This window comes from Molossus molossus, unplaced genomic scaffold, assembly GCF_014108415.1.
Source record: "Molossus molossus isolate mMolMol1 unplaced genomic scaffold, mMolMol1.p scaffold_m16_p_4, whole genome shotgun sequence".
Lineage (NCBI taxonomy): Eukaryota > Metazoa > Chordata > Mammalia > Chiroptera > Molossidae > Molossus > Molossus molossus.
Genome location: NW_023425377.1, coordinates 128,323,174 through 128,344,533, shown reverse-complemented (window position 1 = coordinate 128,344,533; position 21,360 = coordinate 128,323,174). Strand labels below are relative to the sequence as shown.

Sequence of the window (21,360 nt, the reverse complement as noted above, 5' to 3'; positions counted from 1 at the left end):
CCCTCCCTCCCATTCTGTCTGGAAATAAATGGAAAAATATTCTCGGGTGAGGATTAAAAAAAAAAAAAAAATGACCAACCTGCTCCCAGCCATTCTCTGGTCGGCTTTAGGGTCCCCGATTCCCTTCTCCCACTAAAATGTGTTAGTTTGTAAATTTGCCACATAAAGAAAACAGTTTTAAAAGAATGCAGACATTTTTCTTGATCAACAAAGCTAAACCAATGAAAAGAAGCTAAACCAGTAAAAGAAGGGGAAATTTCAGGACAGGCAGGGACTCCTGACGCCCCTGACGTGGCTGTGGTGATGGTCAGGTGTGGCGCGGCCCCGACAGACCGCTGCGGGGACCAGGGTCTGTGCTTAAGGGCTCCAATGACACCCACTTCCCAGCGTCCCAAGCGCGACGGTGAGTGTGAGTTACTGTGAGGCTGGGCAGTGGCTCGTCTTCGCTCCAGAAGGTGGGTTAGTCGCTCAGCATTGAGAGTGAGGCAGAGATTTCGTACACCCCATCGTCTTCCTTTTTTAACCCTCACCCGAGGATATTTTTCCATTTATTTTCAGACAGAGTGGGAGGGAGGGAGACGGGGGGGCGGGGAGACACATTGACTGGTTGCCTCCTGCATGACCCCAACTAGGGCTGGGGACAAACACAACCGAGGTACGTGCCCTTGGCCGGAATCAAACCCGTGATTCATGGGTCCACAGGCGGACACTCTACCGCTGAGCCTTTACATTCATAGTGAATCTAAATGTTAGTTTTTAGAAATTATAGTTCATGTTAGTTTTGTATCCCATGGTTTTGTGTGTGTGTGTTTTTCAAGACAAAGTGGGAGGGTGGGAGGGGGAGAGAGGGAAACATCGATGTGAGAGACACCGACTGCTTGCCTCCCGTACGACTTGACCAGGCCAGGGACACACTGCAAGTGAGGGACGTGCTGTTGATTGGAATCGAACCTGCGACTCACTGGTCCGTGGGCGGACGCTTTAACCGCTGAGCCGAACTGGCCAGGGCCGCGCTGTACGTTTGAAAACACGGCCCGTGTATAAAGCTACCCCATGACCTGCCCCACGGCCCCCGAGGCAGGAACTCGAGTCTGCTGGCAGCGCCACCGTCCGCACACGTCTGGTCCCTGACCAGCGTCTCCACCTGTTCTCCACTTTGTCCAAACACACGCAAACGTCTCTCTTCTGTGCCTTCATGGCCAGTCTCCAAACTCCTGGCGAAGCCCGGCGGACACTTCATCTCTGACGCTCTCGAAGGCTTGTCCTCCGTTACTGGGACTCTCCTCGTCCGGGGCGCCCCGGGTGCAGGTCGGCAGGGTGCACGTTGCCCGGGTCCTGGGAGTGGGGTGGGCTCCTCTCCCTGTCCCTGTGCGAAGGGCTGGGCCCAGGCCTCACGGAGGCGGGGCCGGGACTGTGTGGAAAAGAGGCTTTTGCGTGACGTGTTAGTCTGGGTGGCGGAACTAACGGCCTCATGACATTGAACACTGAGAAATGACGCACAGGGGAACCTCAGTAGAGTATCTCACCTTTGTAAAATTTATAAAATCTCCCAAGTTATACAACTCAGAGGATAATGGAAACAGGAGCCCAGCCAGGTGGCCCAGTGGGTTGGAGCGCCGCCCTGTACACCAAAAGGTTGTGGGTTCGATTCCTGGTCAGGGTGTGTATGGGAGGTGGCCGGTGTTTCTCCCATTGATGTTTGTCTCCCTCTTTCTTTAAAAACCAATGAACATGTCGTCGGGGGAACAGGCGGTGAGTGAGGGGAGCTGGGTGGACAGCAGGAGGGCTGCCCGGTGCCTGGTCGTTCTGCTCGTTGACATTTGACGGAGGCAGAGTGGAGGTGAACGCCTCAAGGACGTGACCCGGGTGTGGGGTGACGGCGGCTCTCCCTGGGGACCAGGTGTGCGGAGAGCAGACGCCCGGCCCGCGGGACTGGGGGCTGGACTGGCCCGAAGGAGTCAGAGGTCAGCGTTTTGATGCACACCTCCGTGTTTTCAGAGCGCTTTCTCGCAGAAACAAAATAAGACTGCGGGGCCAGGCGGAAGACGGTGAGGCCCCAAGGCGGCCGCGGTGTGGGTCCCCAGGCCAGGAAGGTGACCGAGAGCTGAGGGGTTCTCGCCTGGAGGCACGGGAGGGGAGACCACGCGGGAGGGACTCCTCCGAATGGTGGAAAGCGATGAGAGGTGCAGGGAGGGAGGGATCCTTCGATTTGGCTGAGCGGGGGATATTGGAGACCTCGGCGGGGTGGCCGCTGCGGAGGCTGGGACAGCGCCCAGACGGGAGGGCGAGGGCGTTAGAGGTGAGAACTCCCACAAGCTGCCAGGCCAGGAGGAGAGCAGGGACCAGGACGACAGGGGAAGATGGGCAGCGCCTGCACCTCCTTGTCGCTGGTGCCTTGGCAGGTAAGTGCCGCTCTTTCTGACTTGCACGTCCGGGTGGCCGAGCCCCGCGTGGCGGGAACAGCTGAAGTGGGGACTTGCTCCGACTCTGGGCGGGGGGTTCAGAAGGCACGGACCGTTCTGGAGGACGTTCAGAGTATCGTCCGGGTTTGCAGAGGACGCGGTCTGTCCCCTGTGTGCTGTCTCCGGGCCCTGGTCCGGGTTCCTGGAGTTGGTGGCTCTTCGGACTGTGGGGCTCATGCTGAGCCTGCAGCTTCCCGGGTCGTCTTTCCTGGGCGCCCAGCCCGCCCCCGCGTCCTCCGCAGCCTTTCTGGGAGCTGTGCCCAGCCCCTCCTGGGAGCCCCGGGACCAAGCGAGGAAAACAGCTCATGTCTCCACGTCCCCAGGTGTCTCACAGCCGTTTCCTTTGACTTTATGGCGTGAACGGCACATTTCCATTTTCACAAATTTTAAAATTCCTGTTAGCCTGTCGTTTGCTGAAAATTAAGCCTGAGTCCGCTCCTGGGAGGTGTGTAGGGGAGGCAGAGCCAGGACTCTGTCTTTCTGTTGCGATCCCCAGCAATGTAGCCCTCTGGAGGAGGGGAGGTTTGGGTGAGATGCTGGGTCCCTCCCTGAGCTGGCACGGTTTTGTTGCTGTTAAAAATATCAGAAATATTCAGTGAAAAGTGCATTTCTCCAGCTTGTCCATTTCTGAATTCCAAATTTTGGATTTGCTTGTGATGATGGTGTTTCCTCTACTGTGGTGTCTGCCCAGTGAAGGCCCCTGAGCACCCTCGGGCTCGGGCCTCCGTGGGGACGGCACCCAGTGTGCAGGACCCGTGTGTCCCGCAGGGAGAGCAGGTGCAGTCACAGGGCGGCTGGCCGGCCTGAGAGGACGGCTCCTTGGAGGGACTCACCTCTGGGACCAGCCTGATGGAGCCACAGGAGGGGGCTCTGGACTGAGCTCCGTGGGGACGTGGCAAGTCTGAGCTCGTCCACGCAACACAGGCCCAGCTGGGTGGGAACAGACTCCTAGACTACCAGTGCCTGGCTGCCCTGCCCGGTGGCGGCACCGCATCTCTGGGCCCCGCCCTCCGGGGCTTGGTGAGGACCAGTGAGCGGAAGAGACTGGACTTCCCCAGCAGCGAGACGGGGCTGAGCCTCCCGGTGTGGACGAGACCTGGGCACCTGGGGCAGCCTTTGGTGTTCGCTCGAGAAGCCGCAATGGCTCACACCCTCCTGGGCGTGGCTTCTCGAGATGCTTTCCTTGCGACTCTGTGGAAGACTCCAGTTTCCATCGGCAACAATAAGACTAGATTATCTGTTTCTTGCCATTCATTTCTAGAAAAGGGATATTGTAAGAAAGTAAAATTATTCTGAATCAAGGACTTTTATGACAGTTGGGGATTTTCAAAAAGATATTGCAAATGAATGTGGTTTAGAAACGGGTTCTTAGAGCGCAAGAGACCGTGGTGACCACCGGTCTGGGGCCGAGGCCGTGTAGGAGGCCGTGGGTCCTGGGGACACCACCCTCCCGGCACAGGCTTCTGCACCCGCTCCCCAGATGCCCTGTGGAGGGGGGAGCTGGAGACCCGGCTGTCTGCTGACTTGTTCGTGAATTGTAAGTGACCTTAATCACCTGATCATGGTTCTACTTGAATGGAAATATAAAATCCGATTTGCCTGCTTCTTGGACCCACTTTTTCAATAAAAAGTACATAGTTGTGTTTGTTATCCAGGATGAAAAACACATTTAAAAAGTGACACCGAGGGCGCTGCGTGGCTTATAACAGCACAGGACACAGAATGACGGGGGACGCTGCCCACGGAGCGTGCTCTCGGCTCTAGGACTAAAATAAAACCAGAAAGAGCACAGTGTTTATGTAACAGTTAAAAACCAGGTGACTCATCAGCGGGGACAGCCGTCCAGGGGATGGAGGGCCCGTGAGCCCTGACCTGCAGGGCCCCTGGCTCGGCCCTGCTGTGGGTGTGGGCAGTGGGGCCGCGTGGGGGCCACTGGACTGAGGTCTTCACAGACGACCTGGAAATGCATCTGGGGTGCACTCGTCAGATTCGTACTTGTGCTTAAATTGGATGAGAGCCCAAAGGGTTGGAACGAGACTGAAGTGGTTTACAGACATACAAAGCCTCTACGCAGAGAGACACGGCGCCCTCCTAATGTGACTGCAGGGCTGGACTCAGCACGAGGAAGGAGGGGAAAAGCCAGGAGACACACTGGGCAGGAGCCAAGCTCGAGTCCGCCCTCGCCTGCCGCCGTCCACGCCGACTCTGGTGGTTGTGATTCCGTCCGCGAAAGGCCGACGCACCTGAAGAACTAGAGCTGAGGGTGTGAGACGGATTCCAAATGATAGATGAGAAAGAAAAAGGTCATACGTGACGACGGGTTTAAGAAATTATGATGGTTTCCCCGGGCCGGTCGGGTTCGGTTCTTGCTAAGGGCACTTACCTCGGTTGTGGTTTGTCCCCAGCCCTGGTTGGGGTCGTGTGGGTGGCGGCCACTCGATGTGTCTTTCTCATGTCAACATTTCTCCTCCTCTCTCCCTCCCGCTCTAGCTGAAGATAAATGCAAAAATGTCCTCGAGTGAGGATAAAAAAAAAAGAAAAGAAATTATGATGGTTCAAGATGAAGAATAAGAAAACAGAGAGGCTGAAAAATTACTTGTATAGATGCTTTTACATACAGGAATAGGTTTCTCTGTCAGTGAGGGAGCTTGAGTATCTCCTCGTTATATTGGGGCACAGGGGGGCTCGGCAGGGGCACACAGACAGCTGGGTGGCGGCCAGGGTGACGAATCTTGGAGAATTCGAGGGCCGTGCAGGTACCACCCTGCAAGGCTGGACTGAGACACACTTGTTCTCCGGACGACTGGGGGTGTCCACTTGACTGAGAAGCACAAAGCGGATGACCTGCAGTGCCCTTCTGCCAGCTTCCGCAGTCCGCCAAAGCTCCTTGAAATAAGTGGTAAATTTTAGTTAAGGGAAATCAAAGCAAGAGCCACAGAACAGTATTATTTTTCAGACTCCTGTAGAGATGCGCTAGAAAAAAAATTAACTTTACAAGTTCACTGATCGGCCGCAGAGGTCTCTCCAGTTCGCCTTTCGGAGAGCTACATGTGTTCCTCCGAGCCACCCGCTCCGCTGTGGGTGTGTTGAAGGGGACGAGGCGCCCGGGGGTGCAGAGGAAGGGCAGACGGCCGGTTTCCTGCTCGTTAGTGACTGGCTGCTCCGACCTGAACTGTCTTCTAAGGGACACATGGTGGAAATAGAATTGAAATGCAGGCGCCACGGTGCCCCACCCCCACCCCCACCCCCACCCGGGTGCACTAGATGACAGCCCCCCCCCCCCCAGGCCTCAAGCGACCAGTGGTTGGTCCTTTGTTCTCAGCGAGGGGCAGGTGTGAGTGCCGGTTCATTAGCGGCTGGGAAATCCCATCTGACCCCCATTATGTAGGGAACGAGAGCACACGGGGGACAGCGGTGCGGTTCCTCCTGCCCAGTGCGGGGCACACATAGCCCAGCGAGCCTCTGAGCCACGTTTTTCCTTTCTTGTGTGAGCCGAGCTCTGCGGCTCCAGCACAGCCTGCGAGGCGTCCCAGTGGGGGGCAGTGACCGTGGGACCCCCGGGGCCTGAGCCCCAGGGCTGGTGGGGCGAGGCCGGCCGGGGAGGGTGCCTGGCCTCGCTCGATCGCAGCACCACCTGACCCGAACGAGCGGTTCCAGCCACCGCGCCGCTCTGTGACAACAGATGCGACTGGAGTCCTCTGTCGGTGGTTTCTGGAGGGAGAAAAACATTCAGACTGTTTTGAATCCGTCTCTTCCCGTTGGTTTCTGCACGTAGAAACCTGTCGCCCCCCGGCTTTGCCGACGGACTGCGTGGAGCGTCGAGGGCAGGGCGGGCGTGAGAGATGTGAACCTGTGCGGCGGGAGCTCCAGGACCTGCGTCTGCCCCCTCCCTGCCGGGACGGGGTGGCCTTGGTCTGTACTGACCTCTCTGAGCTCCAGTCCCTCCCAGGTGAGACGCGGGAATGACGAGACGTCTTCATCGACGGTTAGTGCAGACTGAGGACGGGAATGCAGGCAAAGTCCACTGTGCCTGTCACGTGCCACACGCCAGTTCCGTTTCTCACTGGGCAACTGAACCCCACTTTCCCAGGGGGTCAAAGAGGGCTCCAGAGCCCGACCCGCTGTTCTTCCTGAGCCGAGACCTTTCTCTTGTTAAATATGTTTGTGTTGATTTTCTAGAAAGAGAGGAAGGGAGAGAGGGAAACATGGGTGAGAGAGAATATCGACTGGCCGCCTCCTGCACGCCCCCCACTGGGCATCGGGCTGACAACCCGGGTATGTGCCCTGACTGGGAATCGAGCCGGGACCTCTCGGTCCCTGGGATGATGCTCCACCCGCTGGGCCACGGGGGCTGGTGAGGAGACCTTGTCCATTGCCAGCTTTCTTCAGGCACCTTCCAACCCCTTTCCCAAAGGTGCTGAGAACACGGATTCTGCGGTTGAGGCTCTGGGCACGTCAGTGTGGCCCCCAACCTTCCACTGCCATGGACACGCGAGGACATGGCCCGGAGGCCGTCCCTCTGTTTCCAAGGTCAGGGACACCAGGGAGACACCGAGAACCGGTTCCGGGGGAGGGAGGTGCCCCTGGACCCTCACCCACAGATCCATGTGGGGCCGTGCCGGCTGTGGCCTCACCTTTCCTGGACACAGCTCGGCCAGCGACACATCCTCCCCCACCCGGGAGAGCAGCGAGTCCCCCAGGAGGAGCGGATTTGGACTGAGCTTTGCGTGACGGGCTGGTCAGCGTCCACTGCCCACAGCACGGAGCAGAGGCCTGTCCCCTGTGGAAGCAGACACGGCTCTCGTGAAATCAGGTGCCACCCGAGGACATGAAAAGGCCTCTTTCCTGCTATGTCGGGGCGCAAGGACCGTGTGCGGCCACCGCTGTGACAGAACAACACCCCTCTCGTTCGCCGTGAGGTGGGAGGACGGTGTGCGGGGTTCTCGGCTCCCAGACAGCCGGGGAAATCCCACCTGTGGCTTAACGTCCATCTCGACGCGAAGGCCCTGAGAGCCAGGCTGCCGTCCAGTTAGCGGCCGAGCCAGGAGACCTGCCTGTGTCCTGACTCCTCACCCTGCAGAGCAGACGGGAGGCTCCACCTCCGTAGGCGTGACCGGGACAGTGCTCTCCGGGAACAGAATCGGAGAAACGGCAACGCTGCGCACCCCACGTGCTCACCTTGTGCTGTATCACCGGCCTCAGGCATCGTTTTGGAGACGAGAGATCTCTTTCTCTAGAACAGTTTCCAACAATTTGAAAAAGAAGCTTGTGGATTTGACTCCAAGTTGGTCCCACGGAAGCTGCTCTTTACGACCGTCCCCTCCGGGCCATCAGGGAGCCCAGCCTGACCCGAGACTCTGATCAAAAGCAGACTAATGGGCATTTCCATGTGTCCCAGGGGCGTGGGTTCTGAGGCAGACGGCAGGGGAGGGGCCATCCAACTGCCCGTTTGAGCCCTACGTCCATGCCCTCCGGGGGTCACCTGCACCGACTGTCCCCTGTGCTGGGGGTCACATTGCTGCCGGGGGTGCCCGGCCATCTGACTGACAGGAAGGGCTTTCTTCAGCAGCCCGAGGATGTGTCCTGGCTGCAGCCGGGCGTCGGCCTGGGGCAGACCTGGGCATCTCGCTGCTGCGGGTGCCACGGTGCTGAGAGGCGGCCGCGTCGGGGGCTGAGCCGCCTGCGGGGAACTTTCTAGAAAGCTCAGGAGGGGCGCCTGCCTCTGGGTGACCCGGGTGAGCGGTGAGACGGGGAGTCCTCACAGGGCGATGAGGGGGTGTCACCCCCGAGGGGACGCGGAGACGAATTCTGAGTCACAAATGTCCCTTAGGTGGGCCAGGAAGAGGGATCGGCTGTTGGTTGGTATTTTTTGTTTCCTTATAACCTGATGGGACTTTCCAGTTGAACGAATAATGGCCGAGTCGCTCGATGTGTCTGCTGTCCTACTGGTCAGGGAGAAAGAGCGCGAGCCCCTCCAGGGACGTCCGCCTCCTGGTGAGCGTCAGGGAGAGTTTTCAGGGGAGGAGACACCTTGAGGGGGGGCCGTCCTGGAGTCCCTGGGCGGAGGGCCGAGGGCCGACTCGGGACTGACCCCCTCCGGGCGGGCTCCCACGGCAGGTCCTCTCCCCGTGAGGCTGCCCTGAGGAGGAGGCACATGTTGGCATCTCCAGTGGAGGGCGAATTTCTTTTTATTATTATTATTATTATTATATTTTTATCCTCACCTGAGGACATTTTTTTGATATTTTGTTCAGATAGAGTGAGAAGACGAGAGAGGAAGAGAGAGAGAGAAACATCCACGTGAAAGGGACACATCGAGTGGCTGCCACCCGCACGACCAACCAGGGCCGGAGACAAACTGCAACCGAGGTACGTGCCCTTAGCGGGAACCGAACCCGGGTCTCTCCGGACCGCAGGCCGACGCTCTAACCGCTGAGCCAAACCGGCCAGGGCCAAATTTCATTTTTTAAATATGAGAAATGCTCAAAATAGCAGTTGAGATCTTCCCGAAACCTGCTCGAGGGGCACGGGCAGGTCATCCAGGAGCCGACCGAGACCTCATGTAACATGGTCTCTAGGACCAAATACGCTGGGTGTTGGGAACCGAACCCTTTTCAAGTCAGGGCCACGTCCACCCGTGTTTTCTTTTTGTTCAGTGGGCTTTCGGCTCCTGTTGCTTCTCTGAGTCTGTGGAGGTAATAATACCCTTCACCCTGAGAAGACACCCCCGAGAGCGGCGTTGGGGTCCTGCGTGGGCCTGGGGTCATCTTACATCTCAGGGCATCAGCTTGGGCAGAACGGCGGACGCAGATGAAGCAGGTGGCGGCCTGTGTGGTCCCTGCCGGGGGCAGTCGTCAGGAGAGGAGGGAAGTCGATGTGGTTTCCGGTCGCTGGGAACACTCCCTGGTCAATCTGAAAATTGAGGCTGCGAGATTTTAGGGAGACAGACGAAAATAAGGATAGGTATTTTTTACCTGGGAATCTTTCACTGACCAACCAAGATTTCATGTTCCGCTTAGAAGCTCGGACAACGTTCCCCCAACGAAGATGCAGTCGCACTGTAGTTTCATTTTCCCGGCTCCTTCCGTGGACCGCCTTGGGCGGGGCGGGGGGCAGGACCGTCCGCCCGAGGGGCTGGGACGAGAGAGGCGAAAACGGACCCCGCTTCCCAGCCGAGTAGATTTGTGTCTCTGTCCGAACTGGCAGGCACATTCGGTAGCATTTGCACAAGTGCCAAAGTGGTTTTCGGGGTGCAGATATCACTCAGCACTGCTGTTGTCCCTCGCCCTCTTCTGGCTCCATTCTCTGACCTTGAGAGCCGTCGGGGTCTGTGGGCTCGGGTGCTTTTCCGGCGTCTTTGTCTCCAGTGGAAAGAAGAGAAGGAAATTGAACACGGCGTCGGCGACGTTCCCTTCTGCGCGTCATTCAATCCCTCCGCCGCTCCATCTGCGCGTTCTGTTCTCTCTGACTGACTTTTCCCCTTTAAACTCTGGGCTCAGCGATTCAAGGACTTGTGGCAGAATGAAAAGGTGGAGCGTTATCTGGAGGGACCGACGCGAGGCCACGCCCTCGGGGAGAAGCAGCAGGGAGGCCAGGCGGACGCTGAGTGGCTGGGAGCCAGTTGCCAGTTAAGGCGGCCTGGGGACTAAGACCCACCCCGCTGGACGCCCACCACGGCTCCTGGGGGGGGTTCGTCATTCTGGTGAAGCCACAGGTGACGTGTGACACCGTCCAGGTGTCCATGGCGAAGCTGCTGTTCGGACTCGTCCACAGACAGGTTCGCGTGACCACGGACAACGGCAGGAAACCCCGCTGGGTGACCCGTTGAATTAGAGGCATGTACCTCACTGAAGGCTAACTTGGACTTTTTAAAACTTCCTGTTGAAGAGATAATTTTCTGTGGGTTTGTCACAAGTCTCTACATCTTACAAGCAAAGCACCAGCTGTCTGTGTTCCTGACTATTTTTCAAGGGTGCGGTGCAGGGAGCGGCCTTGGAAGACAGAGGAGCAGAGACGGGCTCGCCGGCTCCGGAGTGACAGACACAATGTCTCCATCTGCAGCAAAGGCTCACTGCCTGCTGTAGAAGAGTCAGGCCCCTGAGCTCGGTTCCTCTCTATCTACACCCTTCAGTGTGCCGCGTCCCTCTGGACCGTCCACGGTGGGTCCGTGGGAGCTGGGAGGAAGGATAACTGACTCAAGGATGTTGCTGTGCCCCCCAAAAAACCTTCTTTGCGTCTGCCCCAGGAGTCTCGTGTCTTCTGCCGGCGTCCACGAATCTGCAGGTAACGGGTTGGTGTGCAAGTCGGATCTCAGACCCACCCCAGTTCTTGACACTTTCTAGGTGGAGACATTTATGGGCCCAGGAAAAATCAGAGCGTTTGAAAGGCCGCCTGTCACCTGTACTTAGACTCCTGTGGGTTTAGATAGAACAGCCTGGGATCAGAGTGTGGCGCTCAGACCCGGGGCTGCGGGGGGCTGGAATAGCTCAGCCCGTCCGGCACGGGGGGACTGCTGTCGCTGTGGTCCGGACGCTTCTGTCAACGGACAGGATGACAGTTATTTTGGGGGTACTTATGCTGGATGACAGATCAAGCAGACAGCATGTGGTAACAGTATGGACAGCTCATGGACCACAGTGGACGGACTGAGCACAATCTGGGTCTCGAATTCTGCGAGGGATCCATGCGCTTCTGTGAGGGGCACGCTGCTCCCCCCTTGAACTCGGAAACCCCCTTCCCAGGTCTGGTCATCACCATCTTATCAAGGCCCAGGTGCCATTTGTTCTTGGTAGGTCAGCAGATTAGTTAACAAGGACACAGTGTTTCACCTCTACTTACAGGCTAGAACCAGGAGCGAGGCCTACGAGGGAGGAACCCCAAGGAAGGCAGGGCACAGGGGCCGTCGACTCCTAGGTCTGTTACGTCCCAGCACAGCTCACCTCGCACAGCCACACCCCCCGAGCCTGAGGGGCAGCTCCGGCGTGGTGGCTGTTCTCCACCACAGCAGGCCGGGTCCTGGTCACAGATGCTTTGTTTACTGGTTGATATCATTGTTATTTTTTGTGCTCGGAATTTAAGGCTGTTCCGAGGTCACGTGGTGTCGTGTCGGGTGGAACGGCCGGGGGGCACGAGCCCCAGGACAGTGGGCTGGAGGGAGACGAGCGGAGGAAGCTGAGGTCTCTGGGTGTAGCCGACTCCCGCTCCTGCCTAGGAAGCGTGTCCGTGAAACCACCTTCGGAAACGCGGAGAGGCCCCGCTGTCAACCTCTGCGGAAACTCACGTCGAGCCTGTTCTGCACTAAACAACGGTGCACAGAGCGCGGGCCCTGGGCTGGCCGGTCGCGCTCGCTTGGGAAGCCCTGTGTCTGCAGCTCGCTGTCGCCCGCCTGGGCGTCCACCTGCTGGCCGTCTGCCGGTTTCATTTTCGAGGTGGCCCCGGTCTGTGCACCTTCTCGCCTGTGACCTTCTGGCCTGTCCCATCAGGAGCTGGGGTCCTTTCTTTACACCGCGAATCTGGATGGGCCTGGTGACTGCTTTGACCAGAACAGTACACAGAACCTCTGACCCATCTGGACGTTTCGCTTCCTGCCCCTTGGACGCCATCTGGCATGGAGAACGTAGGCACCCGGGACCGGCGTCCTCTGAGGCGCCAGGGCGCAGAGGCTGAGAAGCCAGGTGGACAGAGAGAGACTATGGGCACAGACACATGTGTGAGGGCGCCAGGCAGACCCCGAGCCCTGGCTGCCTCCCCTGACACTCCGTGGGTCCCAGGGAACGGGTCTGCTGAGCCTGAATCCCTCACCCACAGGTCTGTGCGCAAACTACAGTGACCGTCGGAAGCCAGGTTGCTCACAGGTGGCTTGTCACAGCCGTCGTCTGGCCTGCACAGGAGCTGTGCTCTCCTCTCCCCTCCTCCAGGGGCCCCGAGCCGTGCTCAGTGGTCGACACTCCACATCCAGGAGGCGAAACCAGCCGCTGCCCTGCGGTCCTCTGTGGTCTCTCTGACCCCACCCACTGTCGAAAGGCTCGCGTCTGTCATTCCGGAGATTCTTGGGCAAAGAGGAACATTGTGGACAAACAGGCTCATCTCCAAACCAACCCCCTCTGCTTTGTCCTCCTGTGGTTCGGGGGTCAAGCGAACCATGCGCTAAATGTGGACCTTTTTTTGACATTGAAAGAAATTGTGTTTTCTCACTCAGCAATCTCCTTTGAACGCCTGAAACATTTCTGCCTGGTGGACAATGGTCATGATGTTTTTCTATTCCGAGGGCCACTGAGCAGTCACAGGGCCCGTGTGTGCTGTGCCGGGCGGGCATCCTGCCCCTGCTGGCTGGTCCTGTCCCAGCGGCCACTAGGTTGGGGATGAGAAAACTTGGGATTTAATTCAAAGTGCTACTTTGTAGGCTCGGCCTTGAGTGAAGGGCTCACTGCTGAGGACTCTGGGTTCCTTCCACCAGGAGCCGGAGGGGATGGTCTGCAAGTTTCCTCCTGACCGCGTGGCTCCCGGTGCCCTCGGCCCCTGCGTCGTTTGGATGTGATTGACATCTGAGACGCCAGGCCCTGGGTTCTGCTGTGTTGACTATCGATCAGTAGACACATACTTTCTCTTTAGAGTTTAAAGAGGAAAACATGTTGCCATCTATTTTCAAGCTGGCTTTAACACTTACCGTGTTTGCAGGAGTACAGTTACATTGTACTGGAAGAATATGTCTTTCAAGGACACAGCGGGCCCCAGCCAGTCATTTGCAGGAAACGCAATTATCACAGCTGTTCCCAAGGACTGATGTCACTGGAGAGCAAGCACGCAGGTGACAGGCGCCCTGAGGAACAGGCCCGAGTGGCGACACGTGTGCGGTGAGCGTGCCCGTTCTGGTCTCCTGTGGCGTTCCGCGTTCGGTCGGAAACGTTGCTGGGTTGATGTGACATGAGACTATCCTGATCGCTGTGCTGATGTCAGTAATGACGTGAGGTGAGGTGTGGTGGCTGCGGGCCACGGGCTCCAGAAGCTGCTCTCCGGGCAGACTTGGCAGCACCATACGTAAGACTGGCCGCCGGGTGACGCTGGCCCTCAGCAAGCCCTGTCCACGGTCCTGGTCAGGGCACAGGTCCTGAGCGCCTGGCCTCGGGCCACACCCACCGTCATGTCAGGGCAGGTGAGGTCCTTCTTCCCAGCCTCTCCAGGAGGGCGTGGTGGCTCGGGGACCCACTTCTCGCAGACGAGGTCCAGGCACAGACGGGTGCAGCCGCAGAGAGAGCCCACGCGCTCCATGGCTTTGGGCTCACCCTGCGTGGACACATCTGTCACCGTGATGGACAGGGTGCTACCGGCATGCCCACTTCTGAGATTTGCTTTTCACATGCGCAGTCCCTGTCTGTCCAGGAGAGATGGCGGATCGAGGAGCCGTGATGTGGGGTCCCAGGTGCTCTGCCAGAGCCGTGGGGAAAGAGGTGTGGGGAGCGTGGTCGGTGGGCCTGGCTTCCGGGGGCCTGTTCTCAGGGCTGCGTGACCATCGTGCTGGAGCTGAGCTTGGAAGAATTGTTATTTGAAATCAAGTGACTAATGTCTTAAAAATGTCATTTTCTGCCGTGGCCGGTTTGGCTCAGCGGTTGGAGCGTCGGCCTGCGGTCCCAAGAGACGGGGGTTCAGTTCCCGCTAAGGGCACGCACCTCAGTTGCAGTTTGTCCCCGGCCCTGGTTGGGTTGTGCAGGTGGCAGCTACTCGATGTGTCCCTCTCGCGTTGATGTTTCTCTCCCTCTCTCGTCTTCCCACTCTATCTGAACAATATATCAAAAGGTGTCCTCGGGTGAGAAAAAAAAAGTCATTTTCCTACATTCATGGCAGGATTTTCATAGCTGTTCCCTCTCTGTGTGTCCTCTTCCCCAGATGAAAGGTGTCCCATCAGGTCTGGTGCCCATTCAGGGGTCAGCTTTTCCCCTAGACCTCGTGCTAGTTCTTGTAGAGGTGCCTGAGGGAGCACATTGAGTGCAGGTCAGTGTGCAGGTCTGTGTGCGGGTCTGTTTGCTGCTCTGTGTGCAGGTCTGTGTGTTGTGTGTAAGTGGCTCAGTGTATAGGTCTGTGTGCAGGTGTGTGCAGGTCTGTGTGCAGGTCTGTGTGTTGTGTGTAAGTGGCTCAGTGTATAGGTCTTTGTGCAGGTCTGTGTATAGGTCTGTGTGTTATGTGTAAGTGGCTCAGTGTATAGGTCTGTGTGCAGGTGTGTGCAGGTCTGTGTGCAGGTGTGTGCAGGTCTGTGTGTTGTGTGTAAGTGGCTCAGTGTATAGGTCTGTGTGCAGGTGTGTGCAGGTCTGTGTGTTGTGTGTAAGTGGCTCAGTGTATAGGTCAGTGTGCAGGTCTGTGTGCAGGTCAGTGTGCAGGTCTGTGTGTTATGTGTAAGTGGCTCAGTGTATAGGTCTGTGTGCAGGTGTGTGCAGGTCTGTGTGCAGGTGTGTGCAGGTCTGTGTGTTGTGTGTAAGTGGCTCAGTGTATAGGTCTTTGTGCAGGTCTGTGTATAGGTCTGTGTGCAGGTGTGTGCAGGTCTGTGTGTTGTGTGTAAGTGGCTCAGTGTATAGGTCTGTGTGCAGGTGTGTGCAGGTCTGTGTGCAGGTGTGTGCAGGTCTGTGTGTTATGTGTAAGTGGCTCAGTGTATAGGTCTGTGTGCAGGTGTGTGCAGGTCTGTGTGCAGGTGTGTGCAGGTCTGTGTGTTATGTGTAAGTGGCTCAGTGTATAGGTCTGTGTGCAGGTGTGTGCAGGTCTGTGTGCAGGTGTGTGCAGGTCTGTGTGTTGTGTGTAAGTGGCTCAGTGTATAGGTCTTTGTGCAGGTCTGTGTATAGGTCTGTGTGCAGGTGTGTGCAGGTCTGTGTGTTGTGTGTAAGTGGCTCAGTGTATAGGTCTGTGTGCGGGTGTGTGCAGGTCTGTGTGTTATGTGTAAGTGGCTCAGTGTATAGGTCTGTGTGCACGTCTGTGTATAGGTCTGTGGCAGGTCTGTGTGCGGGTGTGTGCAGGTCTGTGTGTTATGTGTAAGTGGCTCAGTGTATAGGTCTGTGTGAAGGTCTGTGTGTGGGTGTGTGCAGGTCTGTGAGTGGGCTGAGAGCTGATCGAGTGGAGAGTGTGTCGAAAAGCAACCAGCTGAGTCCCCAAATCATTCGCGTCCCTGGAATTCTTTCTTCAAGGCGTCCTTCATTGTAGTGGGTCGGGTGGTAATTGGTTGAATTGGATTTAACAATGCAGTCAGATAAACAGTTGTGGCAGCTGCTGCCATGGCAACGTCACAGCGCTCGCCTCCTGAGCCCCTTCCCCACCCCCTGCTGTCGGCCGGCGAGTGCACACGGGCTGGCGGGTGTGCAGGCGGCAGGTTCCATGGCAGAGCTGTTTGCCTCACCAACTGTGCACAATGATAAACGAGGACGCAGCCCAGAAGAGCGACGGTGGCGAGAAGTTCAACGGCGGTAGTCAGAGAAGAAAAAGACCCAAAAAGGTACATGACTGGAATGCGGGATCCGTGGGTGTGTGTGTGGAATCGCGGCGCCGTGGCAACCGGGCGGTTCCGAGCAGCCGTGGCCGGTGGCGGGGCCTGAGATGCCTTCTCAGGAGGCAGGTGCGGGCGCTGCTGTCCGAGCCGGGAGAGGGGCCTGGCTTCTCCGTCCACACGGACGGGAGGCTGGAGGCAAACAGACGAGGTGTGTCTGGCGCGGCTAATGGAGGCTGTGGCCACCGATGGATGCGTTTGGCGTTGCCCAGCTCCGAGAGCCATTTATTTTTAGAAGGAGTGACTTTAAAGGGACATGACGAGCAAGGTGGGTTGTGAGGCAAATGGAGGATTTGGGGCGGATGTGGGCTCGGGGATGACCTTGAGAAGGCTGGACAGCGATGCTTTTGGGTCCAGGCTGAGTGCACCCCTCCCACGGGGGACTCGGGGCGGAGAACCAGGGCCTGGCGGGCATTGCTTCGGTTCGCTCAGCTCCTCCGGAGCTTTTCCAGACGCTGGTCTCGCCGATTACGATAAACAGCTGAAGACATGCGGGGAGGGGGCCTGGGTGCACTGAGGTCTGCGGGCTTGCGTCCCCAGGAGCGTCCCCATCCCTGACCGTCATGGAAGTGAGGCCGGGAGCAGCAGGGGGAGCAGGAACCCAGGGCCCCGCCCAGCCCGGCTCTTCCTTGAACTGCCTCCCGCAGCGCCGGGCGCCACCCCGGAACAGCAGGGCGGGCGGGGGTGAGGTCGGCTCTGATGCACGGAGCCAGGGTGGACGGCTTGGGCTTGGAGCGAGCATATGGACACGCAGTCGGTGTGAACAACGGATCTGGTTCGTTTCGATAACGTTGACATTGCATTGTGCTCACAGCTGTCCATGTCGTGCACTAAATGTCTCACGGGAACCAGAAACCTCCGATATTTAAAAGGTCACCGTGTTAGCCAGCAGGGGATCCGTGTGTCTGTACAGTGTCCTCTGATTTGGTAAAAACAAGCAAACCCACCCATGAACATGTTAACAACAGCATGGGGACAGTGATGTGACCCCAAAAAGCACAGGATGAGCGGCGGCAGGCCAGGGTGTCCTTTTGTGCTGGGGTTTGGGACCCGCCCCTCGAGGACATTTGTATGGTGTCAGCTACTTGATCAACATTTTAAAACAAGAGAAAAAATAGAAAAGAGAAAGAGGGCAGTAGGGAAGAAGGAAGGAGGAAGGACTTTTTGGCTGTTTTCACATATCATTTCGAAATTCTCTTAATTTCTCGCTGAGCTCCCCGAGCTGCGCCAGGACCCTGAGGGCCAGGGGTGGGGCAGGCAGCGGGAGGCTGAGCTGTGTGGGGACCTAGTCACAGCCCGGGAAAGGCCCCGAGGGCGCGCGAAGACAGAGCTGCAAGTGTCATGGCTGAGATGTATTTTAAGCTCCATTTTCCCAAACATTTATTTTAGGAACAAATTATTTTCCAAGCTACAGTCAAAATGAAAACAATAGCACTTTTTAAGTGTGTGTTTGTGCACAGAGGTGTATATTAAAACACAGTGAATTTTGAGTGTTAAAAGTAATTTCACCTAAAGGGAACACACACGCACACACACAAGCACATGCACATACACACGCGTGCATGCACACACACACATGTACATTCCCCAGCTTGTCAAGTCAGACATAGTGGGTTTGCATCTTGGTTTATCCTTCAATGTTGTGTTTGGAGCATTATCAGTAAATTTCTCTGACCAGGTCCTCACCTGCACAGTGTGAACACGGGGGTACATACCTTTTGGTACCTTGTGAGGATTAGAAATCGTGTGTATAGCATCCGTTGAGCAGTATTTAATATATAGTTGAGGGCATTACCTTTAAGGTGTCGTTACTGTGCTGTAAATGGAAATTTTCTATTGGAATGAACCCCGTGGAAGGAGCGTCTTTATAATTTTGAGAGGGGGCAGCAGAAAATGTTGCTGCTTGGCAAAGGCCAGGAGTCATTTTTTAAAATGTCCAAAGCTGTGTGCTGTAACTGGACATTTTTGTCTCGTGGATTAGTGGGGCTCACACAGTTATAATCCAGGTCTCAGGTTCCACTCCCACCTCTTTGCACAGTGGGAGCTCGAAATGTTACGTTTGGAAACTAGACCATTAGTTGTGCTTTGATGGGAAATAATAATCAAGAGCCAAGCTTCACTAAGAAGGATAAAATCCAAGGAAAGCAAGAATTGGGCAAAGTTGATGCTGCATCACTTTAATACAGTTGTTTTCCTACCTGAGGTTCCCATCAACTCCACTGGGGATTCCGTGACAGCGCCTGGGACTGGGTGGGGAACCACGGTGCCCGGGAAGGGACCGGGGCTCACGGGCTGGTGGTGATGTCACACGATGGCTGCATTTCCTGAAAACGCGTCTCCTCTCCTATGAATGCTGACGGAGGGCTGTCCCTCACCCGCTCGGTGTGCACCCCCCAGGAGTTGTCCTGGGGCTCCTTTGCCACAAAGCCCACACGTGGGAACATGAGCCGAGGGTTCAGTTTATGTTAGAGTTTTAGTGGGTGCCTTGTGGATAGATTTTTCTCAGCGTTTCTTACGAATGTCTACTTTGGCTTTGCCCCACTGCAGAGACCCCTGGGCACCCCTATAGTGGTGTGTGCGGGTCCCTTGGTGAGGGACCGAGTTTGGAGGATCCATGAGATTTGGGCTTGGGAAGTGATTGGGGGAGGGTCCCCGCAGGGGGCGCCCGGCTGGGCTGGGTGCCGTCAGAGGGCGGGGATGGTTCTGCAGCTCTGCCCCAGGGAGCCCCCTGCAGGAGAGCAGACCAGGCAGCAGCCGTCTGCCCTTGAGACGGGACATCTGTCCTTTGTGGCTCGGAGGGGGTTCCTGTTGTCTGCGTTCTGACTTGATGAGGGGGCGGGGCTGCTGTGCCCCAGGCGACTGGTCTGAGGACGATTCTCCCCTTGTCTTGTTCAGGAGGAGAACCGAGGCCTGGTGACAGCCCAGGCGGCTCCTGGTCCGTGGACCACGTTACTTCTGGAGAGAGAGGGATCATTTATTCCTGGATGCTGTTCAGTGTCCAAGGACAACGGAGCAGCACTTGGTGTTGCTGAGGTCGTCCTAGAAACACTGTTCCTCTGACACGTCAGCGGGCGGGTCCCCTGGTCCCAGCCGTTTCTCACGGACGCAGCGGGCTGACGGCGGGGGCTCCGTGGAGACGGGGGGATGGACCCTGTAACGCTCGGCTGGGACCTGGACGAAGGCAGGATTTGAGGCCTGCACACGGGTCTCATTCCAGGCAGTATTTAGGTGGATTAGACGAAAATCATCCAGGACCGTGGTAGTGTGGCATCCACGCTCTCCGGTGCGTGTCCACCCCAGGGCCGTGGATGCACGTAAATGACTGAAGCACCCAGCGTCGGTCAAAACCGCTGGGCGTGGTGAGCCGCTCGGGCAGGGTCCAGGGACTGTCCTACAAGCACGGCCCTGGTGGACAGGCCAGCCAAGGGCCGGCCCGGCTTCTGGTCCCTCCTGCGTGGTCTCGTGCTCCGATCTGCTCACGGTTTTCAGCCGCGAGTGTTTGCAGACCACGCAGAGCCCGACCGCTCAGGCAGGGGCACCGACTCTCCTCCCTGAGACAGCCACACGGAGGATGACAAAGCCAGCACAAGGGCCGCCCAGCGAGAATGAATACAAATTGTGACCTCTTTGTTGTTGTTGTTGTCAGATTGGCAAAAAACATAATGTAGTTTTTGGAGTGCCCCAGAATTCCAGTGATTAGTTTGTGTGCCATGAGATGCAAGAGGTTGCAGACCATTGATCTGGATCATTATTTAAAAATCTTCATGGCCTTGCCCGGCCGGTGTGGCTCAGGGGTTGAGCGTCGACCCTGCACCAGGAGGTCGCAAGTTCGATTCCCGGTCAGGGCACGTGCCCAGGCTGTGGGCCCGATCCCCAGTGGGGGGCATATAGGAGGCGGCCAGTCCATGTTCTCTCTCATCCATGTTTCTGTCTCTCTCTCCCTCTCCCTTCCTCTCTCTCTAAAACCAACAAAGAAAAAAAAGGCTTCATGGCCTCGCAGAGTATTTGGGATCCGTGCGTTTTATTGCCGCCTGAGCAGGGACATGAAGCTGTACCAGGTGTGTGACTGAGCCGCAGATCCTGGGAGACGCAGGAGAGGTCTGTCCTGCAGCCTCAGGGTGTGGGGTTTGGTGGCCCAAATCGTCCTGGGCGCTGGTCTCGAAGTCACCTCGTTCAGTCAGGTCTAGAAAGGCGTCTACACAGACCGTTCCCTGAATAACAGGCTCATCTCAACTTTTCAAATAATTCATGAATTACCCCCTTTTACCTCAATTTATAACCCAAATAGCCTGTTGCCTGAAGAGCCATGCTCGGTCTCCGAAGGCCTTGGAGACGCCCCCTGTGGGGGTTGCTTGATCGGCTGGAAGAGTCCCGTCCGCCCCGGTGTCTGGTTTTCTTTCTGGTTGTCTCTGTTTCCATGTCTGTCTAGTCACCTTTGTGATACTGTTTTCCTCATTGTGAGTTTCGCAGATGAGTGACAGCTAGGTACGAATCCGGAAATGGCCCTTTCGAGTGCAGTGCTGTCCGCTGACCACGACCGCCCCCGTTACCCGGGCTGCTAAGAGAATGCAATTCTCAGGACCCGCGTCAAACCTGCTCAATCACTTTTGGGGATTTTTAACAGGCTCCCAACTCTGCTCTGTGGGAGCTGGAGTTTCATTTCGGCCGGTTCCTCTGGGTCAGCCAGTGGGAGTCCGGTTACTCCGAGAAGGGCCTCGGCTCAGGGAGATTGCCCGGGGCCCACGGCCGCACCTGTGTCCGTCTGGGTGTCGGCAGCGGTGACGGAACAGGATGTGACTTGTCCTGTCTTCCTCTCGTGCCGCAGCGAGGGCCCGGCGTCACTTCCCACACGGCTGATCTCCAGGGCGACTCCGTGCGGGTCATCGTCCAGTCTCCCGGACGGGGGGCTGGGACTCGGGGCTTCATGCAGGAAGTATGGGGAGATGGCAGCCCTGTGGCCTGCGGGTCAGCCAACGCCGCGTTGGAGCGTCTCCCCCGTGGAGACCAGGCCCGAGCCGCCCCTGGGCCCCGCGGAACCGCCTGAGGTCTGGCAGCCTCCCCTGCTCAGACGTCCTCGGGTCGCGGTGCGGCCTCCGTCAGCAGAGCCGGGCCTCCAGCACGCCCGCCCGGGTGGTCGGGGGTCAGGGGTCGCGGTGCTTCGTCCTGCTGTCCGCAGCTCTGCCCTCCCTCGGCGCCCAGGCCTGCGGCTATGGCTGCTCCCCTCACTCCACACGGACCGGCCTGGACGTGGAAGACCACGGAACGAGGGCCTCGGCCCGCACGCCAGCCGGTTCTCCCCGGGGCTCGGGCGTGGACGGCGTGAGGGGCTCTGCCCGCGCGGCTGTCGTCCGTGTTCTCTCGAGGAACCTGTCAGGG

At 57.5% G+C, this 21,360-nt stretch overlaps 1 protein-coding gene across 2 annotated transcripts in view; it reads left to right on the top strand.

The window, feature by feature from the left end:
* Positions 1-21,360, top strand: part of ANK2 (ankyrin 2) — a 304,698-nt gene that overhangs the window by 87,015 nt on the left and 196,323 nt on the right. The window contains exon 1 of one of the 2 annotated variants that reach the window (XM_036241840.1): positions 16,200-16,252. The exons of the other annotated variant lie outside the window; for it this stretch is intronic. Coding sequence (XP_036097733.1) covers positions 16,241-16,252 — 12 coding nt within the window. The 5' untranslated portion in view covers positions 16,200-16,240. Of the gene's footprint in view, positions 1-16,199; positions 16,253-21,360 lie in introns of those variants that run through there. 2 annotated transcript variants of the gene reach the window in all.